The sequence below is a fragment of the Ambystoma mexicanum genome, chromosome 1q (assembly GCF_040938575.1).
Source record: "Ambystoma mexicanum isolate Mex_15411 chromosome 1q, UKY_AmexF1_1, whole genome shotgun sequence".
NCBI lineage: Eukaryota > Metazoa > Chordata > Amphibia > Caudata > Ambystomatidae > Ambystoma > Ambystoma mexicanum.
This window is the reverse complement of record NC_090922.1, coordinates 1,209,675,547-1,209,697,965: the sequence shown is the minus strand read 5'-3', so window position 1 is coordinate 1,209,697,965 and position 22,419 is coordinate 1,209,675,547. Positions and strand designations below refer to the sequence as shown.

The 22,419-nt window shown below is 47.0% G+C and overlaps 1 protein-coding gene across 3 annotated transcripts in view; it reads left to right on the top strand.

Annotated features, from left to right (window-relative positions):
• Positions 1-22,419, top strand: part of DYNLT5 (dynein light chain Tctex-type family member 5) — a 104,496-nt gene that overhangs the window by 41,452 nt on the left and 40,625 nt on the right. The window contains exon 2 of one of the 3 annotated variants that reach the window (XM_069641958.1): positions 14,669-14,730. The exons of the other annotated variants lie outside the window; for them this stretch is intronic. Within the exon in view, the coding sequence (XP_069498059.1) occupies positions 14,669-14,730 (62 nt within the window). The remainder of the gene's footprint in view (positions 1-14,668; positions 14,731-22,419) is intronic. 3 annotated transcript variants of the gene reach the window in all.

The following is a 22,419-nucleotide window of genomic DNA, read 5'->3' as shown; positions in this document are numbered from 1 at the left end:
ACAAGTCAGGCGGACACGCAAATAACGGCCTACTGAAGCCCGAAAAGTACCTTACCGGCATGGAGTAAATACCGGCATCGCGGACCACCCGTAAACGGCCATGTGCAGTGTTCCCAACTGCCACAGGTGCACACAATCAGCACAGGTGGAGGCAATATAGACTGGGCCAGCACAAAAGGAGCACACTCCCCCCTTCCAACACCCAGTCACACACCAAAATGATTCCAATACTACTAACAATGCTGGGGCTGGAGGACATGATTGCAGTGGAACTGCTGCAACAACAACAACAACAGGCAGCACAGAGGAGACGCAGGAGGAGAAGGAGGGTGAGGCAGGCCCAGCATGCACCACCAGTGCAGCCGGTGTTACCACGCAGGCAGCCCCCAATCCCTCGCATCCGAGCCAGTTCATTCAACCTAACCCCTGAGCAGATCCACACCCTGTACCGTCTTGACCGGGACACCATCACCACCATCGTGGACATGATGCATGACGACATTGTCAGCCTGATTGAAATACACACCGCCATACCACCTCTACTGAAGGTAGAGTCCGTGCTCCACTTCCTGGCCACAGGCATCTACCAGCACACAGTGGGGCACATGCATGGCATATCACAACCATTATTCTCACGTACGCTGAACCAAGTGCTTGATGCCCTCCTGAAGCACACAGGTGACCACATTTTCCTACCATGGACAACCCAGGAGATCTCCAACACCAAAGTTGGTTTCCATTCACTGGCCGGCATCCCTGGTTGCATTGGTGCCATCGACTGCACCCATGTCGAATTGGTGGTCCCACATGCCATGTAGGCAGTGTACCGCAAGCGTAAATTATACCACTCCATCAACGTGCAAATGGTATGTGACCCAAACAAGATCATCACACATTGTTGTGCACGATTTCCAGGATCGCCCCATGATTCAATGGTCATGCGGAACTCCACGATACCATGCTACATGGATCGACACGCAGGGCACAGATCGATCCTGGCTACTTGGTGAGTTGCATGTCAGGCTCATGGCAATGCGATGTGGGTAGGTGATTGGGGGGTGAGATGCATACTTTACCTGGCTGAGATGGGGGGGAGAGATACATACTTTACCTGGCTGAGATGGGAGGGGGGGGATGCATACTTTACCTGGCTGCGATGGGGGGGTGCATACTTTACCTGGCTGAGATGGGGGGAGAGATGCATACTTTACCTGGCTGAGATGGGGGGGGAGAGATGCATACTTTACCTGGCTGAGATGGGGGGGGGGGAGATGCATACTTCACCTGGCTGAGATGGGGGGGAAAGATGAAAACTTCACCTGGCTGAGAGTACCTGAGAGGATGGACCATGCTCATGCCTCGAAGCAGGCCAGACTTGACCCGACACCTGACCACAAAATGCAAGACGTAAGCTGCCCTACTACGAAAATTATGCAGTGCAACAACCATTCCATATCCATCAACATGTACACTGCACATAATCAGACCGTAGCCCCCACAACACAATGCAGCGACAAGCAATTAGGATGGCCATTGCACAGCACCAAATACCATCATCAAAAAGGACAGGTCTCCATTACTGCGTACAAAGGAGCCACATGAGGGCAAAATACATGAACACACCCCTACACCAACACAGAGGTCCACCAAAACAGCATGTCACCATTTGTCGTGCATAGTGAGATCATAGTGAGGCTGCCATCAACGTTGACCGGATGAAAGCATACAAATCACTGCACATCACCCTGATCATGGGGACAACCAGCGTGGACTACCACAGTGCATGAGCACTCACAAGGAATTGGCCCCCCCCTGCGCCCACTAGACGATGGCACGCACACCTGTCTATAAGAGGAATACACACATAGCAGTCACATCATGTGTCTCTATTCATGATCTGTGGGTGCAAACAGGATATAAATGCATGCTATGGTGTTATTGATACAGGTCCCATATGATGTGAGGACTTACACAGAATCATTGTTGCCCACATGCATGTGATGCAGACTATCCCTTGAAGAGGCAGCTCCTTACCCCAATCCTGAACCCGCAGAACAGGCATGAGGAGGACTACAATTGTGCGCATACACGTACCCGTGTGGTGATTGAGCAGACATTTGGCCTCTTGAAGGCACGGTTTCGCTGCCTCAGCAGGTCTGGTGGGGCACTCCTGTACCGCCATGAGAAGGTGGGCAAGATCGTCATGGCATGTGTCATGCTACACAATATGTGCATCAGACGGAATGTGCCTTTGCCCCCTGACGCTGAACTGCAACCACCTGATGATGAGGATGAGGAGGGTGGAGATGGGGCGGCACTTCAGGGAGGCAGCGATGAACAGGAGGGACGTGCCATGCATCAGACTCTGATTGACCAATGTTTCTAGCGCACATGGATGGGGAGTGTGACATGGAGGTGGAACTCTGGGCACTGGCTGTGTCAGGGACATGGACACTGTAGACTGTTCACCAATAAAGCACACATACACAATAAGCAATGTCCTTACATGTAAATTCAGATTTCACAACAGGTGCATTCAGAATATGTAACATAACAAGTACACAAGCCCTCCACCTCACACACCCACTCCCCTTCCCCCTCCCCCCTCAACTGCCCCACACCCCCCTTCCCCCTTAACCTCCCCACACATGGTGTGCACTGGCATGCACCATAAGTCTACATGAAACCAGAATGCCTGGCAGAACCTATAGCCCTTCTCCTCTTCCGGCAGCAGGTGGACCCCTGTCCGACCTGCGCAGGTTCCAGCCAGACCTACGCAGGGGGCTGGACTTAGTGGAGCTGGCATTGGAGGATGTCCCAGGTTGTTCTGCCACCTGTGCCGGACGCATGGCCTCCATTGCTGCCACCATTTGGGTGAGGACCTGCCTCACTGCTGCCAATTCACTGCATATGTCTTTTGAGGTGGTCTCAATTGCAGATTTGAGAGATGAAGCACATTCCCTTATCTCATCCCTTGCCCGGCCACATTCCGTGATGTGCTGTGTCAACAGCCCTGTCGGCTCCTCCTGCCGCTTCTGGATTGCCCTGATCCCCTCTTGGCTGTTCAGGATACTGGTGGATGTATGAGGTGCTACCGACATGGTTGGTTCCTCTTGCACGGTTGGCATGGGGCTGAAACTACTGGGCCATGACTCCCCAGGAGACGGCTCATGGCTGTTGCTGTTGTGTATACTGGATGGGGAGAGGTGTGGTGAATGCGGGGGGCCTGTAGCGGTGGTTGTGCCATGTAGCAGAACATCTGCCTCGTCATCCGACACGGCTGCTGTGGCAGCTGTCTCCCCCACAGTACTGCTGGCAGCCGATACAGTGCCTTCAGCCAGTGGCTCCTGTGTGTTGGTGGTTGGTGTTGGTGCTGTGGTGGGGGCCGAAGTGCACATTGGTTCTGTGGGTTCTCGTGTTGTCTTGCCCTTCCGCGGTATTCCAGATTGCCCTCTTCCCCTTGATGTAGAGGGGCGGTTTTCTCCCTCCATGCCCCTGACCTTTTTGTGTGGTGTTGCAGAATCCTCCCTGGGGTCCTGGTCATCACTGTCTGATGGCGTGCCTGTGGGGGACCAAGAGAGGGAGAGGGATTAGTGATGGGTCTACATGCATCAGGCATGCATTGGGGTAGCTGCATTGATATGGAATGGCAGTTGATTGGCATTGGGGTAGTGACATACGGGTTGCTTGGCTTTTGGGTGGGTGATGCAGGGATGCGTCTGGGATGAGACATATATGGGGTGCATCATGCATGTGGACAAGATGGTGCTGTGCACTGCCTGTAGGCAGTCTTGCAAATATGTGTCTGGTGGATCCTGCTTTCCATCATTGCACTGTCAGTTCAGAGGTACATCATCGTGTTGGTCATTGCAGTGTTACATTTGGGACACCTACCTGCATCAGCCAATGACGGGGCTCCTCGCTCCATGTCCCCCACTCCCTCAATAGCCTCCATCCCAATGGTGGTTGCACAGATCTCCTCCCAGGGTTGCATCTTTATAGGGGAGTCCGCACCTCCACCTGTTGCCATCGCCTGCTTGCGGTTGGCCGAGAAGATGTTCCAAACGCGTAAGAGCAGGTCGTCCCAGCGCTTCCGGACACCTTTCGGAGTGTGGGGGGTGGTGCCAACGGCACTCACTTTCTGCGCCACCTCTGCCCATATCTCCTTCTTCTGCTGCACTGCAGGTCGAGACATGTTGGTTGAGAAGACGACATCCGCATGTTCTTGCAGCGTCTTAGCTAGCATGTTCAACTCCTCTGGTGAGAAGTGCTCCTTGCGCAAGCGCTGTGCACTTTTTTTGAGTGCCTTGAGCATTGTGATGTGCTGTAGGTAGTGCTAGAGGTGTGATAGAGGTGTGGTGGTGAGATGGCTCCTGGTTACAGAGGATGGCAATGGATTGTGTTTTTAAAGATGGCCGCCGTGCTCTTTCTCGTTCCTGTGCGATGACACTACTTACGGTTCCGCTTATTAGCGGTGACCGCAATTAGCCGTTGGCTTGGATGGCGGTGGAGCTATCTGCGCTTCGCGCAATGCCGGTAAGGGCGATTTTTCGCCCTTTTACGGCAGGGCAGAAAGGTAATTACTGGCATGGCGCAAAGCTCGTGCCCGCGTACTCGTAATCGCCCTTTAATAGCGGTCTTGTGGCAACACGGACACGGTATTTGCTCCATGCCGGTAAGGGCCGTATCTTACCTCCTAACTTGTAATGAGGGCCAATATCGCCCAACCTGTGTTGGTACTCATTTATCAACCTCGGAAGGGTGAAAGGCTGAGTTGAGCTTTTTAAGAAGTGACTAAATTAGTGGCTCACCCCCTGAAGCGTGCCTGAAATACATCTTTAATGAGTCGAGCAATTATTGTATAGAATTCCAGAAAGACAAATTATTTGTTATTCCTATTCTTTCTTATTTAGGGGTCACTGATCAAAGAGTTACACTTGTGGAACCCCCTGTTTTATTTAAGAGGCCTAAACTAGCCAGCCACTCCAAATATAAAGAGCCACATGGTGCTGGCTCCAGCCCAGGAGCTTACATTTTTTTAGGGGTAGCAACCACCAGATGACTTTCCTGGTTGACATGTCCCTCCTCCGAGCAATTCACTCTCACTCCCCTCTGCTCGCTCACCTACCTTCATTCTCGCTCTGTTTCTCTCTCTCACCACCGAGCCTAGATCTCTCTCCTGGCCTCTCTTTGCCTCTCACTGTCCCTCTTTTTTGCCTACAACCAGCCCCCGATCCTCGTTTGTTCTCCCCCACCATTCTGACTCTCTTGTGCTCCCCCCCCAACCCCACACCCTCTTTTGTGCTCCCTCAGCCACTGATCTTCATTTGCACTCCCCATCAACGCAACCCTCTTTTGTGCTCCACCAGCCATTGTTCCTCATTTGTCCCCCCCACCACTGACCCTCTTTTGTGCTTATCCTCAAGCCCTGACTCTATTTTGTGCTTCCCCAGCACCCTGACCCTCTTCTGCCTATGCCCAACCAACCTCTGAGCCCCTCTCTCTTGCTTCCTCTCCACCCTCTCTCTTACCTTCTCTCTTGGTCTTTTTCTCCCTTTGGTCCCTGAGCCTTTCTCTCCGAGCCCATATGTCACTCTCGCTGTCCTCTCAACTCTTTTGTGCTTAGCCACAACTTTCACCACCTTTATGCTCCCCCTAGCACACGACCCTCATTTTGTGCTCCCCAGCATCCCTACCCTCTTGTGATTCCCCAACCCCATGACCCTCTTTTACGCTCCCCTAACTTTTTTTTGTGCTTGCTCCTGACACCCCCCACCACCTCAACCCTTTTTTGTGCTACCCTTAGCCCAAACCTGCTTTTTTGCTCCCCCTGCACTCTGACCTTCTTGTGCTTACCTCAACCCTCTTTTGTACTCCCCCAATGCTCCCACCCATGTTGTACTTACCTCCAGCACCCCAGCCTCTTTTGTGCTCCCCAGCCCCCGATCTTTATTTGTGCTTCCAACCACACTGACCCACTGTTGTGGTTTCCTCAACCCATGACCCTCATTTGCAGTACCCCAACGCCAGAAACCCTTTTGTGCTCCACTCCCTTTTTGCCACTCCCACCCACTTTGCCCCACCACCTCTCTGCCCCCCACTCACCACTTCTGCCCCACCCACGTTCCCCTATCCCCTCTGACACCCGCACCCACCTGCCACCTCCCCCCCTCTGCTCCCACCCACCCTATGTCCCCTATCTGCCCCGACCACCGCTGCACCCTGTGAGGGGTCAGAAATGTGAGGCAGACAACTTTGTTTTTTTTTCTAAAGATGCCATTTTATTAACTCAAAAGGTTGGATAAATGCCTCACTATCCATACCCTGACGGGGATTTCCCCGCCTAAAATAAACACTGTAACAAAGGATATATCTGTCCCTCACACTTATAGCTACTGAAACTCAACAAGGTAATGCATAGCAGTTCAAAAGACAACAAATTAATATAATAGTTATGTTCACCATATGACAACAGTCTCTCCTTATACTCCTTATACTCCGGGTGATTTCCCCTTCCCCAGATTCAAGCAGGATTCTGTTCTGCAGTTCCAAAAATAAATAAGGAAATCCTGGTTGACAACAAAGTTCCCACACAGTTCTTTGTAACTCCAACTTGACAACAGAAAGTTCCAACACTCCAGTGATTCAAAAAAGAAAGTTCTTCCTTTTGTAATAGTAAGATTCAAAGTAATCTTCTTCACGTAAACACAGAATAGTTCCTCAGGTCATCAATAGCAACATAAATTATCTTTGTCAGGATGCTTTGCACAAACATATTATTGCTGAAGGTAAATAACACGTCTGGAGCAGTTTTATATAGTTCTTGCTTTAACCATTTGTCAGAAGGATTTGTTAACGCCACTTCATCAACTTCTACCTGGTTTACTTCCATGCCAGGCCTACTACTTCAAGTTTGCTATTCGGGTAAACTCGCCTGCCTGAATAGTAATTTATTAACAAGTGCCTCTGTCGTTAAGATCAGCTTATACCAGCGTTGCAGTGTTCATCACTTTACATCATCAAACTTTAAGCAATTCTTCAGGGAAGACAAGATTCACGGTGCTCTTTAGGACTCTTTTGTACTTTCCAAAACCTCTGCAAGTCCTGCTCCTCTCCTTCTGAACAACCTTTTCCAGAAGGGCAGCCTTATTGCCACTCTTGTGTCTCACTGCGTTATCAACCAATCGCCAACAAGGATATGATTGTATTGTGCTTCTTCCTTGGTTTTGGCAATGTGGGTTCATGCCAGCCTTTGTTATATCCTTCTTCAAATATGCACAATCATCTTTACAACTTTTGGAACTTTCATTAGTCCCCTCCTGCCTTTGGCAATACCTGTTGGTTTTAAATTTCCCTGCTTTTACTTTCTTTAGGCTTTGGCAATGGTTGTCTGCATTAAGTTTTAAAAGTATTGCCACGTCTTGTTGCTGGGTTCTCAATAAATTTGCATGCTTAAAGACAGTCATTTGATTTTGAAAAATAAGGTTTTTTTTGGTTTGTGATAGTTCAATGTTCTAAATTGCCTTCAATGTTACTTTCATTCATACGCAAGTGTTTTCTATGCTGAAAACCCCTGTATCTAGCATGCGAGAGGTTTCGGAGCGCTCTGGTGTCACTTTCAGCTAGTGAACTCACTGGTTTAGGGGTGCGTGTCCAATTCCCTCGCTGCTGTAAGGCAGGCATGCTATCACAAGTATGACACTGACACAAGAGCTACAACTTTCAAAACCTTGATTAAATTCTTGGGGTTTGGAAAACTCCTCCTTTGCCCTAAAGATACGATGCCAGTATTCTCTACAATCAAATGATAAAGAAAGCACAGTCCTAGTCAGTCTGTCAAATCAAAATGGCCTATACTGAAAAGAAATGAATGCCTGCCCTATCTCTTATACAGAAATTGTGTAAAGGGGAATGTGTATGCAAAGGAAAGTCAGTGTTATAACATAAAGGATCATAAAGGTGGCTGAGTCAGCTTTCCTCCCCACGTTGGACAGCTCGAAGTAAGGCGGACCAATTCAATCACAGCACTTGCAGGGGTTCCCTTCCCCAAGCTTCATGCACATACGTTTGGGGTTCCCTTCCCCTAACTTATTTCACATTCTAGGTCTCCCTCAGTCAAACTCGGACCTTTCACTGATGTCGAATACTTTTGAATGTGTGAGGTTTTTTCATAGACCTCCGCAGTACCACTTCAACTTTCACTTCATCTCTCCCATATGTTATTTGCCCAAGTGTCTCTTGGTCTTGGTAGCTCCATAACACAATCAGAAACGTCCCCTTTCGTCAGGATTAATCTTGACCATTCCTTATTTCACAGTTTGTTCGCTTTGTCGCTTTTTGACAAGACATCAAACATTTTGCAAAGACTTTCGAGTGGGCTATTTCCTTTCGCTGGACCACTCTTCTACTCTGTATCACTAGCTTCACAGTTATCAGTAAGTTTTACAGTTCACTACTGGTTTGCTTTCTTTCACATCTCATCAGCATGCTCGCAACCTTCAATTATGAGATACACTGTTGCGTCTTCAATCTTTTCTTGACACATACCAGCCTTTCATGTATTTCGCAAACTCACCGGTTGTATACATTCCTTTCTTTTCTCTGCGGCGTTGATTCAGGGGTCAAGGATAATACCACAGGCTTGGCCTCTCCTCTACAACTCTGCCATTCACCCGTGAGGGTCGCTGTCATCCTTGAAACAAACACAGGTTTTTTCTTGTCTGGGATTTGGCTTTCTCTACGTATCCTTCACGGTTTCCCAGAGGCAACAACCTCCTGCAGGGATGTTTAGGGTTCCCCTACCCCTTACTCTGACCCCTCGATCGGTCATCCTGCTCCAGTGGGTTCGCCTTTGCCCCGGAAGATCTGCTCCTTCTCATGTCTCACCTTTCTCAAAGTGTGTCTCAGTGTTCTGCCTTTTATCCATGTGGGGGGAGCTAATGGGTATCAGCTGTATGTAATTAAGGTCCAGTGCCTGACTTTGCCTGACCTTTTTAACAGCACATATCTACTGAGATATGCAAGTATTAGCCTCTTTACTTTCAGTCCTGGCCACCTGAGAAAGAGATCACTGGCGACTAGCAAGTGAGACACCCTTTGGTTTCTCACATACCCTTCCCTTATGCAATGTAGCTGCATCTGTTTCGCAAGGAAAACGGAAAAGCAAATCAATGTTCCGCTGTTCTTTACCTTTTTCTGTTTTCCACAGTGAAACAGTAGGGTTGCAGGTCACATGACTTGAGGGTTAGAGTCCTTTTGTTGACTTATCCATACCAAAGGTGAGTGGTCAGTGATGAGTGTGAATTCTCTCCCTAGAAGGTAGCATCTAAGATGGAGAATTACCCATTTGATGACAAGCACTTCCACTTCCAACACAGAGTAGTTCTTCTCTCTGGGAAATAGTTTATGACTAGTGAATAGGATGGGGTGTTCTAATCCATCGTGTATCTGAGATAATACTGCTCCTAATCCTGTTAGGGAGGCATCAGTCTGTAATATGAATTCCTTTGAGAAGTCTGCCACTTTTAATATGGGATTCTGGCATAAGGTTTGTTTCAAGTTATTGTAACAAGCATTGTCCTAATCAATCCAACACATTTTCTGGGGTTCCGCATTTCTTAATTTTTCTATCAGTCTGGCTGTTCTATTTGAAAAGTTGGGATAAACCTATGATAATATATTTTTCTTGCTGAGGCTGTACACTACCATTCCCTACAAATAAGCCTAGGTATTTCACTGATGACCGAGCCAGCTTACATTTTTTTGGGTTTGCAGTTAAGCCGGCCTCTCTGAGGCTTCTCATAATAGTGGAAAGATGTAAAAGATGGTCTTTCCAAGTTCTACTATAAATTACTATGTCGTCAATATAGGCCCCACAGAAATCAGAATAAGGCTGTAATATCCTGTCCATGAGTCATTGGGAAGTCGCTGGGGCCCCATGCAACTCAAAAGGAAGGACTATGAATTGGAATAGCCCTATTGGCGTTCAGAAAGCTGTTTTTTCCATATCATGTCCATGCACAGGGACCTGCCAATATCCTTTGGTTAAATCTAGGGTTGACAAGAATGTGGCATTTCCTAGTTTATCTATCAAATCATTGATACGTGGCATAGGATAGGCATCGAAGGCGGAGATGGCGTTGACTTGCCTATAGTCTATGCAAAACCTCCAAGATTGATTGGGTTTAGTCACCAACACAATAGGGGAGGACCAGGGGCTTGAAGAGGCCTCGATGATATTTGCCTTTAAAACATTTTTAACCTTGTCAATCACTACCTGCTTTCGTGCTTCTGGGAGTCTGTATGGCTTCAAATTGACCACTTTCCCCTTTGGGGTTCTGATGTAGTGATAAGTACCATATACTCTCCCTGATTTCTCACAAAATACATTGGGGTATGCAGTAATAAGGTTGTTTAAATCCTTTTGCTTATCTTTAGGTAGTTCTTGGGGAATGAGTTCTATGTTGTCAATCTTCTCAGATACCAAATGGGATAATATAGAGAAGGTAGCAGCGGAAGGATTTTCTTTCCACTCTTTCAGGGGATTTATGTGGTATAGGTGGGTCTTTTGCCTTCTATCGGGTTGGGCTATTTTATAGGTACAGGTTCCTATCTGCTCTATTACCTCATAGGGGATGCGTGTCACTTTGCGGCACGTTTATTCTCACAGGTAGTTAACAGAACTAACATTTTCTGACCTACTGAAAATGACCGTAGGTGTACTTTCGTGTTATAGATACGTTTTCTTTCTTCATATGAGTGTGGACTAGACTTCGGACATGTTTCATGTGCTCTTGCAATTGGGTAGCTGTCTGTGGGAGGGGTATTGGTGCCTCTTCTCTTTCTTCCCAAGTCTCTCTGAGCATGTCTAAGACATCTCTTGGCTCTCTACCATAGAGTAGCTTGAAAGGGGAGACTCCGGTGGATACTTGAGGGGTATTTCTCACTGCAAACAGGGCCCAAGGGATCATACAATCCGAGTCTTTCACATCATCATCCAATAACTTTCTCCGAATCATTTTGAGCGTCTTATTAAATAACTCAACCAATTTGTCCGTTTGGGGGCGCTAAACTGAGGTTCTTAAGGTTGTAATGTGTAGTAATTCCTTAATTTCACCCATGAGCTTACTCACGAAATTGGATCCCTGATTTCCTTGGGCAATTCAACCCTAGAAAAGAATGGTAGCAAGTGTTTTAAAATGTTCTGGGTTGTGTTGTTCTGCATGGGGACGGCTTCTGGATACCGGGTCGCGTAATCAACGATTACGAGAACACATTTATTGCCCGATTTAGAAGTTTCCAATGGTCCAATAATATCCATTCCAATTCTAGAGAAAGGAACTTCTATTATCGGTAGTGGGTTTAGAGGGGTATGTAGGGGAATCTGTGAGCTGGTCTTTTGGCATGTCTGAATGAAGATCTTTATGTCCGCATAACCGGCCAATAGAATTTCCCACTGATGTCCCCCAGGGTTTTAGAAGGGTTTTTATTTCTCTCAATGCCTAAGGGTTTATGATTGTCTTTACCCACATGAAGATGTTCAACTTGTGGAACAAAAGGATTGTTATGTTTAACAAGCCATTACATACTCTGGTATTGAGGAGAGGTCCTCCCTAGAGGAAGACAAATATCACGTCTCACCCCACAGAGTCCTCTTATTTCCCTGGGCCCTTTGTCCTCCCAAGGTGATCCTCCCGCAGAACACCACTCTCATGGTGGGGATCAGAAAGCATCTGCCTTTCCCTGGTCACCTGGGGGGAGACTTTAGGCAGGGCCTTCATGAGGAGTCTGTTGGATTTGTCACAACCCTCTCTGCTCACACTCGCCAACACCCTGCGTCTCTACCACTAACCCTCCTTACTTCAACCCTACCTACTGCCACCAACCCTAGCTCACACCTGCCTACAATGCCCACCCCTGCATCCTGTTCAATGTCAACCTGCTCCCTCCCATCTTAGCTGAACCCTGCTCCACCTAATCCCTGAAATCACCATACTTTATTTAAAGTTCCACACATGTCTCCATGTTAGTGTTTGCTGACACATAACATTAGTAATAGAAAACGTTAAACGAATTTGATACACCACAGTGAAGAGAAGTCTTTCTATTAAGTATATGCCTAATGTTATGTGCCTGCAAACCGTACCCTGCAGACGTTATTGGAATTACAGGGAAAGTAGAGCCCAAGTATTTACTGCATTCTGACTTATAAATATAAAATGCAATAAACAACCCCAAACGCCAAAACTAGTGCCGTTGCCAATGCTGGCTTTTAAAGAGACTGTTTCTGCCTGCTGACAGCACTTTAACTTTGTAATTCTGTTCAATGCAAGTTAATGGTTATCTAAATCCTCCTCACTTTGCAACTGAGATAGTTCATGGCGGCTTGGTGTCCGTGTCAGGGTCGGTCTGGAGCATAAAAGCGGCCTGGACACCAATGAAAAAGTGGCCGAATGTCACGAATGTCAATACATTCCTTTTGTGACCGACCGATTTGAGTAGTACCCAGTGGGGAGTTTTTTGGTAAAACGTGGTGGAAATTGTGCATTTTAAAGATTAAATGTCAAGTACCCTTGATGTGCTGCTCTAACTCAGGCACCTCTGCTAATCCGACCTATTGCTCGGCATGTCTAAGAATATCATGGAATTGGGAGCTTCTAATTCATTAAAAGACAATGAGAGTTTTGGATCAACTAAAATGAACTGTAGTCTCCCTTGAATCTTGTAAATCTCCCTTCATATTTTCCATCCATCAGTCCAATTTAAGGGATAATGAAAAAAGTGACATTGCTAAATTGATGGCCATACCTGGTTAGTCACTCCTGTTCTGCCATTAAACATAAGACCGAGATTTATTATTTAATTCTCACTTCTTATCTGTGGCTGAAACTTAGTTTTCTGATCAAATTTTGTTAATCACGTTTGGTTGATTGTGAATCCTATTTGATGCAATGGCAGTCATTCCCAAATGCCCACTTGCCAGGTTTATAGATGCCTTTAACTCAAAATAAGGCAGCTGGAAAGTCATTGGTGACTCAGAAGCTGAAGGGAACGTAGTCACTTATGTAGTGCACTAAAATGGATTTACTTTAGAAAACATATGTTATAATGATTGCATCTGCAATGAAAGTGATCTGAAAAAGACGTTTTTAAAGTTGAGACCCCTTTTGGGACGGGCATAGCTCTTTGAAGCCTTTGCCCTTTTGAATCTGGAACAGTGCTTGCTGTTGGTTAAAAACTGCAAATGTTCTGCTTCACACCTTGATGCATGTCGAGCTAAACCTTTTAAGGAACTAGTCTAACTAGTAACTGATCCACTTATCTATATGATTTAATGAATCTGTCACACAAACAACGTTCCCTCCTTACTTGGAACATCCTCTGGTCATACCTTTGTTGAAAAAAGTCAGTGCAGCCATGGAAGATCTGCCGAATTACTGCTCATTATGAAAACTTCTGTAATCTGGGAAGCTGCTTGAAAAGATGGTAACCTCGAAATAATAGTATTACTTTGAACACTTAACTTTTTAAATCTCGTAAAACTGGTTGTAGACCTGTAAGAAGTACAGAATCTATCCTGATCTCCGTTCTCGATTACCTTTGAGTTCAGATGGACTCTGGGAATACGGGAGCCCTGGTCTTCCTGGATTTATCAGTGACGTTGGACACTCTTAACCATGCTACTCCATTTAGGAGATTGGAGGATTTGGCAGTCTAGGTTCTTCCCTGAGAGGAGCTGGCTCCTTTGAAAGCCAACAAGTCTTGTGCCCCCATTGAAATGAGAGTGTGTACTACTTTTCTGCTGGTTGCCTTCATGGTTGGCTCTTGCCCCACTTCTTTTTAAGATTTATGTCCTACCTTTGTTGAAATTGATTAAGCGTTATGGTGTAGTGTAAGGAAGGCATGGTATCAAACAGTAAGACGGCACAAGTGATCACAGTTCAAGGGTGTTTATTGAACTTCATTTGGGTTTGAAAAACGTCTATCTAATCCTAAATCTAAAGATGGGAGCAAGCTACGACCATCAAATAATAATAACGCAGTCCTAGTCGAGTCTGTCAAAATAAAAGGGCCTATACTAATAAACCTATTGCCAATCCTTATCTCTATATACAAATAGTTTGGGAAACAAAGTTATGCAAAAGAAAAGTGTTCAAGAAATTATATGTCAGGATATTCAACCCGTTGGCTTCCCTTCCCCATGTTTTCAGCACAGGACAAGGCTGCACACTCTAGTTTAGCATGCTCTTTGACTTCTCTAGCACGAGGATGCAGTTCAAAACTCCAACATCAGGGCTTTCTGCGCCAAAGTTTCTTTGCCATTCAAAGTGTCTTATTTCAGAGGGCCTGATGTAACACAACAAACATTAAAGTTCCTCTCTTCTTTAGGATTTCATATATATAACTTCTCGTGTGATTTACTGTTCACCCTGGGTCCCCCTCCGCCAGGTTCAGATTCACTTTAACACATAACCTTCAATTGGTCTCCCTCCGCCTGGCTCTGACCAAATTTATCTACTTTCCAATCTTTCTCTACTTCATCAGAATCAAAGACTTTCAACTGTGCGTGTTATTTTGCACGACCCGTCACAGGACCACTTCGATTCACAATGACTTGTTCTCTTCTTGATATAACCTTTTTCTCACTTTCACTTTTGCCACTTCTCAGCTGGATACCTTACAGAGGCCTTCAATTGAGTTCCCACGCGGTGCCGGACCACTCTGTCAAAGGTATTGTGTTTTGTTTTTAAAGTTCAATCACTCAGCAGTTCAACTTTACTTGCGTTTCTTATTTACATGCGTTTTAACAATGTTCGTTCCAGCACTCGCCAAATATAATGTTGCTGCTTGCAACCTTGGCTTCAACACAGACTGGTCTTGTATTGGTCCTCCCAACTAATCAGCTGTGTTGATTTCACTGATGCTGCTTTGTTCTTGTAGCCAAGGACGGTACCACGGCGGCTGTTGATTCTCCCTGCCATGATTATGGACGTGGGAGGGCCCTGGGTATCTCCTACATGAAATGCAGGATTCTTCAGCCTGGTTTCCTGGTTGTATGCTTTCTATTATCGAGGCTTCTGGAAAGTAACGGTTCCTTGTCGAAAAGGTCAAGCGAACTTCCCTCCTTGCGATCCCATTCTATTTTGCCATCTTTCTTCTCTCGTTCAGCTGTTGTCTCGAAACTGCTGTTTTCTCGTGTGCTTCACCTTGCTCAGAGTGTGCTCTCGTGCTCTGCCTTTTATCCGTGTGGGGAAGCCTAATGGAAATCAGGTGTGTGTGATGGTCAGTAATCGCCTGATCATGCTATTGGGACATATCAGGTATACTGCTCGGGTGTAAGTCTGTTTTCTCCCCTAGCGGGCTGTCCGTGTGAAAGTGTTTGTATTGCAAAAGGGGAGGGGGTAGAGTTTGTAAATATCCTACCTGGTAGGATGGGGTAAAGGTGTTATAGAGAAGGGGATACCACATCTCACCATCTGGTGTCCCACTCCCCAAAGACCTCTCACCCAGATGATCCTCCCACACTGGTCCACCCCCAGGAACTGGATACAAAAGCGAAAAGCGATGGCCGTGTCCTTGCCACCTGGATGACAGATCCTCGGGGAGTAGTGGATGGGACACCTTTTGGTTTCTCACAGTAGATCTTTAGAACTGTGCCTATAGAACCCAGGTTGAAAATGTCTGACCACAGTTGTGTTTTATCCTCTTCCTCCGTCCCTACCTGTCCACGGACTATTAATAAATGGAGGATTAACAACTTACTGACATTGATCCCTTCAAAATCAGATGGCAAACCAGCATTTGTTGTTCGTGTTAAAGGAAGACACATTTTAATACTTGCAGCTAAATTCCTTTTAATAAAAGGTTATAAATGAATTGAACAAACAAAGAGATGTTAGTATAGCACAGGTGGAAAAATAACCTTTGCTTTTACCTACCCTGAACATAGAGCAAGCCCTCAGCCAACACTAGGTTTTATCAAGTGAAATGAAAGTATGAAAGTACCTACATACTTGTCAAGTGTTTCATTAAGGTCTTCCAATACAACATATTGTCTACCATGACAATCTGGCTACTTGACACCCCCCCCCCCCCCGCTCATCCGCCCCTCGATTGTTGTAGTGTGAGATCAATAACTAAACTGCATTGATAGAATACTGTATGTAGGAGAAAAACGATGCTTGAGTCAGTGGGAGTCACTACCACCAGCATTGAGGTCAAGCTAATTTCCCGACAGATGTTAGCTTCATCCAGAGGGTGAGGAACATGCTCATGAAAGTGCTGCTAGAAGAGACCATGCATTGAACTATCTGTTTACATGGTTGGCTGGAATTGTATAGTTGTTAAAAGACATGCACGCACTAGTTTTATTTGATTGCACTTAAGCTATGTTTTTAAAAGCAATGTATACATTCTGAATGATCAATATTGCTCACATATGGTCTGGTCAGTCTTAATCCGGGTTGTTGGATCCTGTGTATGGTGGACACTGGTAAGGGGAAGGGACCCCCAGGAGGGGTGGTTAGTGAGCAAAGGCTTCCCTCAATGTTTAGTGAGCAAAGGCCTCCCTCGATTGGGCAGTATTCACCCTTAATTTATAGACAACACTCCCTCATTGAGAGGTATGTCTGTCTTTTGTAAGTAGCCAGATAAGGTGTAGTCAATCGGTACAAAAGACATGACCGCACGAAGACAAGTCACTGATAAATCAAACAAGTTAGCTTGAACCTGTATAATAACTGGACTCGCAGTTAGATAAGCATATCTTAAGCTACCCAAAGGGAGGTGAATAATCCAGTTTAATGTGCTGATCCATGAGGCGAGAAGGGGCATGTCTGTCTGGGTCAGTAATGCTCTTCAATACGCTTAATAGAAAGCTTAAGAGGATAGAATGTAGAATATCTCATAGGGAGATAGAAACGGACTGCCTACCAGTAGGGTACAGTGAGCATAGATGGGCTTGCCTGGATGAGGACACTCAGTACGAATGAGGGAAGGCACTGTGCTTGCCAGCCAGACCAATGACTAGGCCAAGAACCACCAATGATGAAGAAAATGAATATCAGATCACCTTTCACTGGCCTTGCAACAGATAGTATTGCTGTAAATTGAGCTGATTGAATTGTTCCTTTAATCAGCTGTAGTGTGATGAATGCAAGTCGTTCTATATGAGACTACACTTGCACTGTTGATTCTATCAGACTTTGAGGCAATCTTATTTGCTTGCATCTAGGAGCAGCTCTGGACGCAACTGTGACAATTCTTCCTCCTGCCCCAAAAGCTATGATTTATTGTCCTCAATTTTAAGCCAAACGTTCCCTCTAAGGGTAGTCATAGATATATATCATATGGCCATTACATATATCGTCAACTGTTAATTCCCAGACAGAAGCTTCTGAGGTAAAGAAGTCAGACTTTTGACTAGAAGAGTATGGTAGCTTTATTTTGGAGTAACCAGAGCAGACACACGTTTACTTTTACATTCACCCCAGTTTTGCTGAATGCGGTTGATAGCTCCTAAAGATGTTCTGAGTGATGATTTATTTTGATATTGATATTTCCTTTGTATCGCGCTCGTACACAAGTGTTTCAGAGCGCGACAAGGCAAGGGAGAACAAAAACAACGATCTTACTAGGCCGTGTGACATTGAGGACACGCAAGTGCATGTACTGCAGCACCATGTCAGCCCCAAATGGTGTCATGGTACCATACCAGAATCCAAAAAAACATAATGGATCCGATCAAAAATTGGGAACCAGCCGAATACCGCTGTCAGTTCATAAGCACACCGGGTATATACGGCAAGCGGCCTCCTCCCGGCGCCTCCTCACAGAGCTCAGAAGACAGCAGCCACCTTGGTCGCGAGTGTGCCCTCTTTTTTTTCTTTTCTATTTAATGTGGGGTAGGCAGTAGGTAGGAGAGGTGATCAAGGTGAGTTGGCAATCACAGAAAAGCTCTGAATTATAGCATTATATCCATGAAAACTCCATGTTCCGAGCTTACTGATTTATAGGGGCCACCACGGAGGGGTGATAATTGACCTGCCACAACATTCCAGAGCTGTTTGGAAAACACTCTTGGTTCAGAATGTCTTTTTTAGAACTAGAAGCTACTTGCCAGAACTACAGCTGTGCAATACAGGTTTAAGCACCATCTGTCAAATGTTTCTCAACCTAAATACAACACCAGTTCAAAGAGGGGAACTCACACCCACCATTACAAAAGACAAAGTGATCCCTTGCTAAAAGGCCATCCTTTAAACCCATCTTCTCTTCCCAAATAACAATCTTTATTATGGGAAAAATAACAGATAGTGTTCTTATTGGAATGTAGCACAGAAGCAGCTGCTTATGTCATCGTCAATGTTGATCTACCCATCAACGTTAGGGACGTGTCATATCTCTGAGCTGCACCAGACAAAGTTGATCATGCAACCTTCCACAATACTCATTTTGTTTTCTGGTTGTACCAATTCCAACAGCAGCTTCTTTCATCAAAATTGCCTACAATAAATCCACCCGTTTCAAGGTGTCTTGAAGGGGCCCCTGAGGGACCCTCGGATGTGGAAACAAGGCACAGTCACCACACACACACACGAATAGATACACCAGACACAAGGTTCCGTTCCTAAAATCTAGGGTTTATTGCAATACAAAGAAGTCCCAGTTGGCCAAGTGGTCCCACTTCCCTCCCCGCGATGTGTGTCTAACGGACCTCGGGGGATGCAAGAGAGTGCGAGACATACATCAGTTACATATATACAAACTGAGCATCTTTTTTTTTTTTTTTAAATCTTTATTGGTTTTTCGATAACATGTAACAAACAGCGCATAGGCAAAGCATTGTAGTATGTATGATAACAGAACATTAACTTTAACATACCCTCCCCACCCACCCCACCCCCCTACCACCGAGACCGCAATAAAACCTAATATTCCATGGGCTCACGTGCCGGGCTGGGGCTGGCAGGACTGTTCGGTGTGCTGTCAGGTGTCGCTGGACGGAGAAGTGGTTCCGTCAGCTCTATCCAACGAAGAAGATCTGCACTGGAGTCCAGTTTTTGTACTTGGATTGCCATTTCCCAAGCCGCCGTTTCCGCAGCAATCCACCTCTTGAGATCGCACCACCAAAGGGCTTCGCTAGGACCCCGTACGCTCTTCCAGCCCATGGCTATGCGCCTTTTAGCTGTTATGTAAATCAAGTCTAGGAGTCTATTTAGGGGTTTGTTCTTGCTGCTTCGCGTGTATGTCCCCAATATGCAAGCTGTAGGAGTATGAGTTTCCACTTCGATCCCGGCCGACGCCACCCTCTCCTTCACCCGGGCCCAGAACTTCAGGACCTCTGGACAGCTCCAGAACATATGGGTCATTCCTGCCCGCGGCGCGTGGCACTTGGGACAGGTCTGTGGCGAGGCCCCTTTGAACTTTGATATGGCATCAGGCGTAAGGTAGGCTCTGTTTGTAATATACAGCTGTATTAATTGGAGGCGAGCATTCCTGGAGGTCTTTTTATGGTAGAGGGTTATTTTCTCCCAAGTGTTGTCCTCAAATACAAGGCCCAATTCGCACTCCCATCTCTTTTTACATTTTAGTTCGTTCTTTGTCGAGGCCAGCAATAGGGCTTCGTAAATTCTGGAGGTTTCGTGGCCTCCCTCGGCAGTGTCTAGTAGGGTTTCGATGGTTTCGTTCTCGGTGAATCGGTTGTCTGTATCAGGCCACCTATTTTTTAAGGCCAATGTTACTGCCCTGTGGAGTAGAAACTGCCCGGCGGACAGGCCCGTCAATTCGCAGAGGTCGGGGAATGCCAAAAGTTCATGTTCATGCATGAGGTCGCCCAGCACTGCCACCCCGCAAGGCTCCCACACCGAGCGTGTTTCAGTGTTCCCCCAGGATGGTTTCGCCATGACTGCGGCGATGGGGATCTGTGGGGAGTATGGGTCTTTGAACCCCACAGCTTTGCAGGCCCGCTTCCAGAGCTGGATTCCTAATTTAGCCAGGTATGGGTGACCCTGCGGAGCCCCATTCCCGACCCACAACAAGTCTCGAAGTAGCAGTCGCGGCAGAGCCGGTTGGAGAAGTCTGGTGTCTGTGGTGGTTTCATCTGCCATCCAGTGCGTTACGTGCTTCAGTTGGCTGGCCAGGTAATATAGTTCGAAGTTGGGGACTTTCAGTCCGCCCTTCTCGTAGGGCCTTTGAAGGATGTCAAGCGCCACTCTGTGCCTGCCTCCCTGCCACAGAAATCCTCTGCAGAGTTTGTTTAGGTCTCTGAAAAAGGCTGGGGGGATGTTGTAGGGGACGTTGGTGAAGCAGTGCAGTAGGCGTGGGAGCGCTACCATTTTGAGGAGTCCCGCCCTTCCTGCCACAGAGAGAGGGAGTTTCCCCCAGAAAGCCATAGAGTTAGTGAGTGCGTCCTTTGCTCTGACTGTGTTGAGGATATGTTCAGTAGCCGGGCTACGGTGTATGGTGATACCCAAGTATTTGAAGGAAGTCACCTGCCACTGAAGGGCCAGTGGGGGCAGGGATCCACACTCATTGCTATATAGTGCTGCGAGGGGGTAGAGACACGACTTGTCTTTGTTTATCTGGATGCCTGTATGTTTTTGGAAGCAGTCCAGTGTCTCCAAGATGTAGGGCAGGAGGTGCTCAGGGTTATGTAGGTAGAGAAGAGTGTCATCTGCGTACATGGAGATGAGGTGTGTCACTCCATCTAGTGTGATGCCTCCCCCACCGTATTCCTGCCGTATATACGCGGCCACTGGCTCTACAGCAATGATGTATAGCATGGGGGATAAGGGACATCCCTGTCGTGTGCCTCTGTGGAGGGGCCATTTGTCAGAGAACGTCTTGTTGGTGCGCACTCTAGCTACCGGGTGGGTGTAAAGCAATTGGGTCCATTTAAGAAAAGTGGGTCCAATTCCCATTCTAATCATGGTGGCGTATAACCATTCCCAATTAACCGAGTCAAAAGCCTTGGTGGCGTCGAGTGATGCCACTGCGTATTTCTGGGTGTCTCGCTTGGTGCAGTATATGACGTGGTGCAACCTGCGTAAATTTTCGGTGATAGAGCGCCCGGGTACATAACCTGTTTGGTCATGATGGATTAGCAGGGGGATCACTCTGCGTAATCTATTGGAGTGCCGATAGTATTTTGCAGTCGACATTGAGCATGGAGAGTGGTCTATATGAACCGCAATCTGTCCCATCTTTGTTGGGCTTCAGTAAGGGGATAATTAATGCTTCCCTCATGGAGTCAGGGAGTGTGCCACGTTCAAAGGACTCGTTGTATACCTGTGCCAGCAGTGGGGCAAGGGTCTCCTCATATGTCTTATAGAATTCCCCAGGGAGACCATCCATGCCTGGCGCCTTCCCAGAGGGTAATGATCTAATGATTGCCTTGACTTCGTCTGGGGTAATCGGGTCTTCCAAGGCTAAGGCCAACTTGGGTCCAGTTTGGGCAACTCTATGCAGTCTAGGGCGTCCTCGATCCCGGTGTTCAGCGAGGGCGGGGTTTTGGAGTATAGGTCCTGGTAGTACTCAGAGAAGGTTGTGTTAATTTCTGCCTGGGTGTGCACCGTAGTGCCATCCGATCTACGGATGTGGCAGATAGGGGTCCTAGGGGTTTCCCGCTTGTACAGCCAGGCCAAGAGTTTACCAGGCTTGTCTCCCAGGGCGTGTGTCCTTTCGGTGTGTTTGGCGTAGCTTAGTTTCCCCAGGGACTCCCAATGCGACAGACAGGCCTGTCTCTGCGTTATAATTTCCCGTACATGCTCTGGGGTCGGGTCTGCCTTTTTCTCTAGCACCCCTAACTTTCTTTCTGCTTCCGCCAGAGCATTCATAGTGACCCTTTGTGCCCCTCCCACTGCAGCCAACATGTCCCCCCTCATGACCACCTTATACGCCTCCCATGCGGTGCTGATGCACTCTACACTGCCTAGGTTATTGAGCCAGTATTCATCTGTGCTGTCTTGTACGTGGTCCTTGAGGGCTGCGTCCAGAAGAGCCTCTGCCCGCAGTCTCCACGTGGGAACCGGGGGTCTGGGCGGGTACACCTCCCAGGTGACCAACAAGGGTGAGTGGTCTGATAATACTCTGGGTAAGTACTGTGCCTCGCTGAAAGTGGCTTGTTGCTCCCGGCTTACCAGCATGTAGTCTAACCTTGTGTGGACGCTATGCGGCGGGGAGAAGGAGGAGTACTCTCGTCTCTCCGGACCTAGTTCCCTCCACAGATCGCAAAGTGACAACTGAGAAATCAGTTTGGATAATATCTTGGCTGGGGGGGACGGGCGGGAGTGTTTGGTGTCGGACCTATCTTTGAGAGGATCTAGGGTGCAGTTGTGGTCTCCACCCCATATCAAGCTGCTATTTACGTAGGGGCTAATCTAGCGTACAGGGAGTGGAAGAAAGTCGTGGCGTCATGGT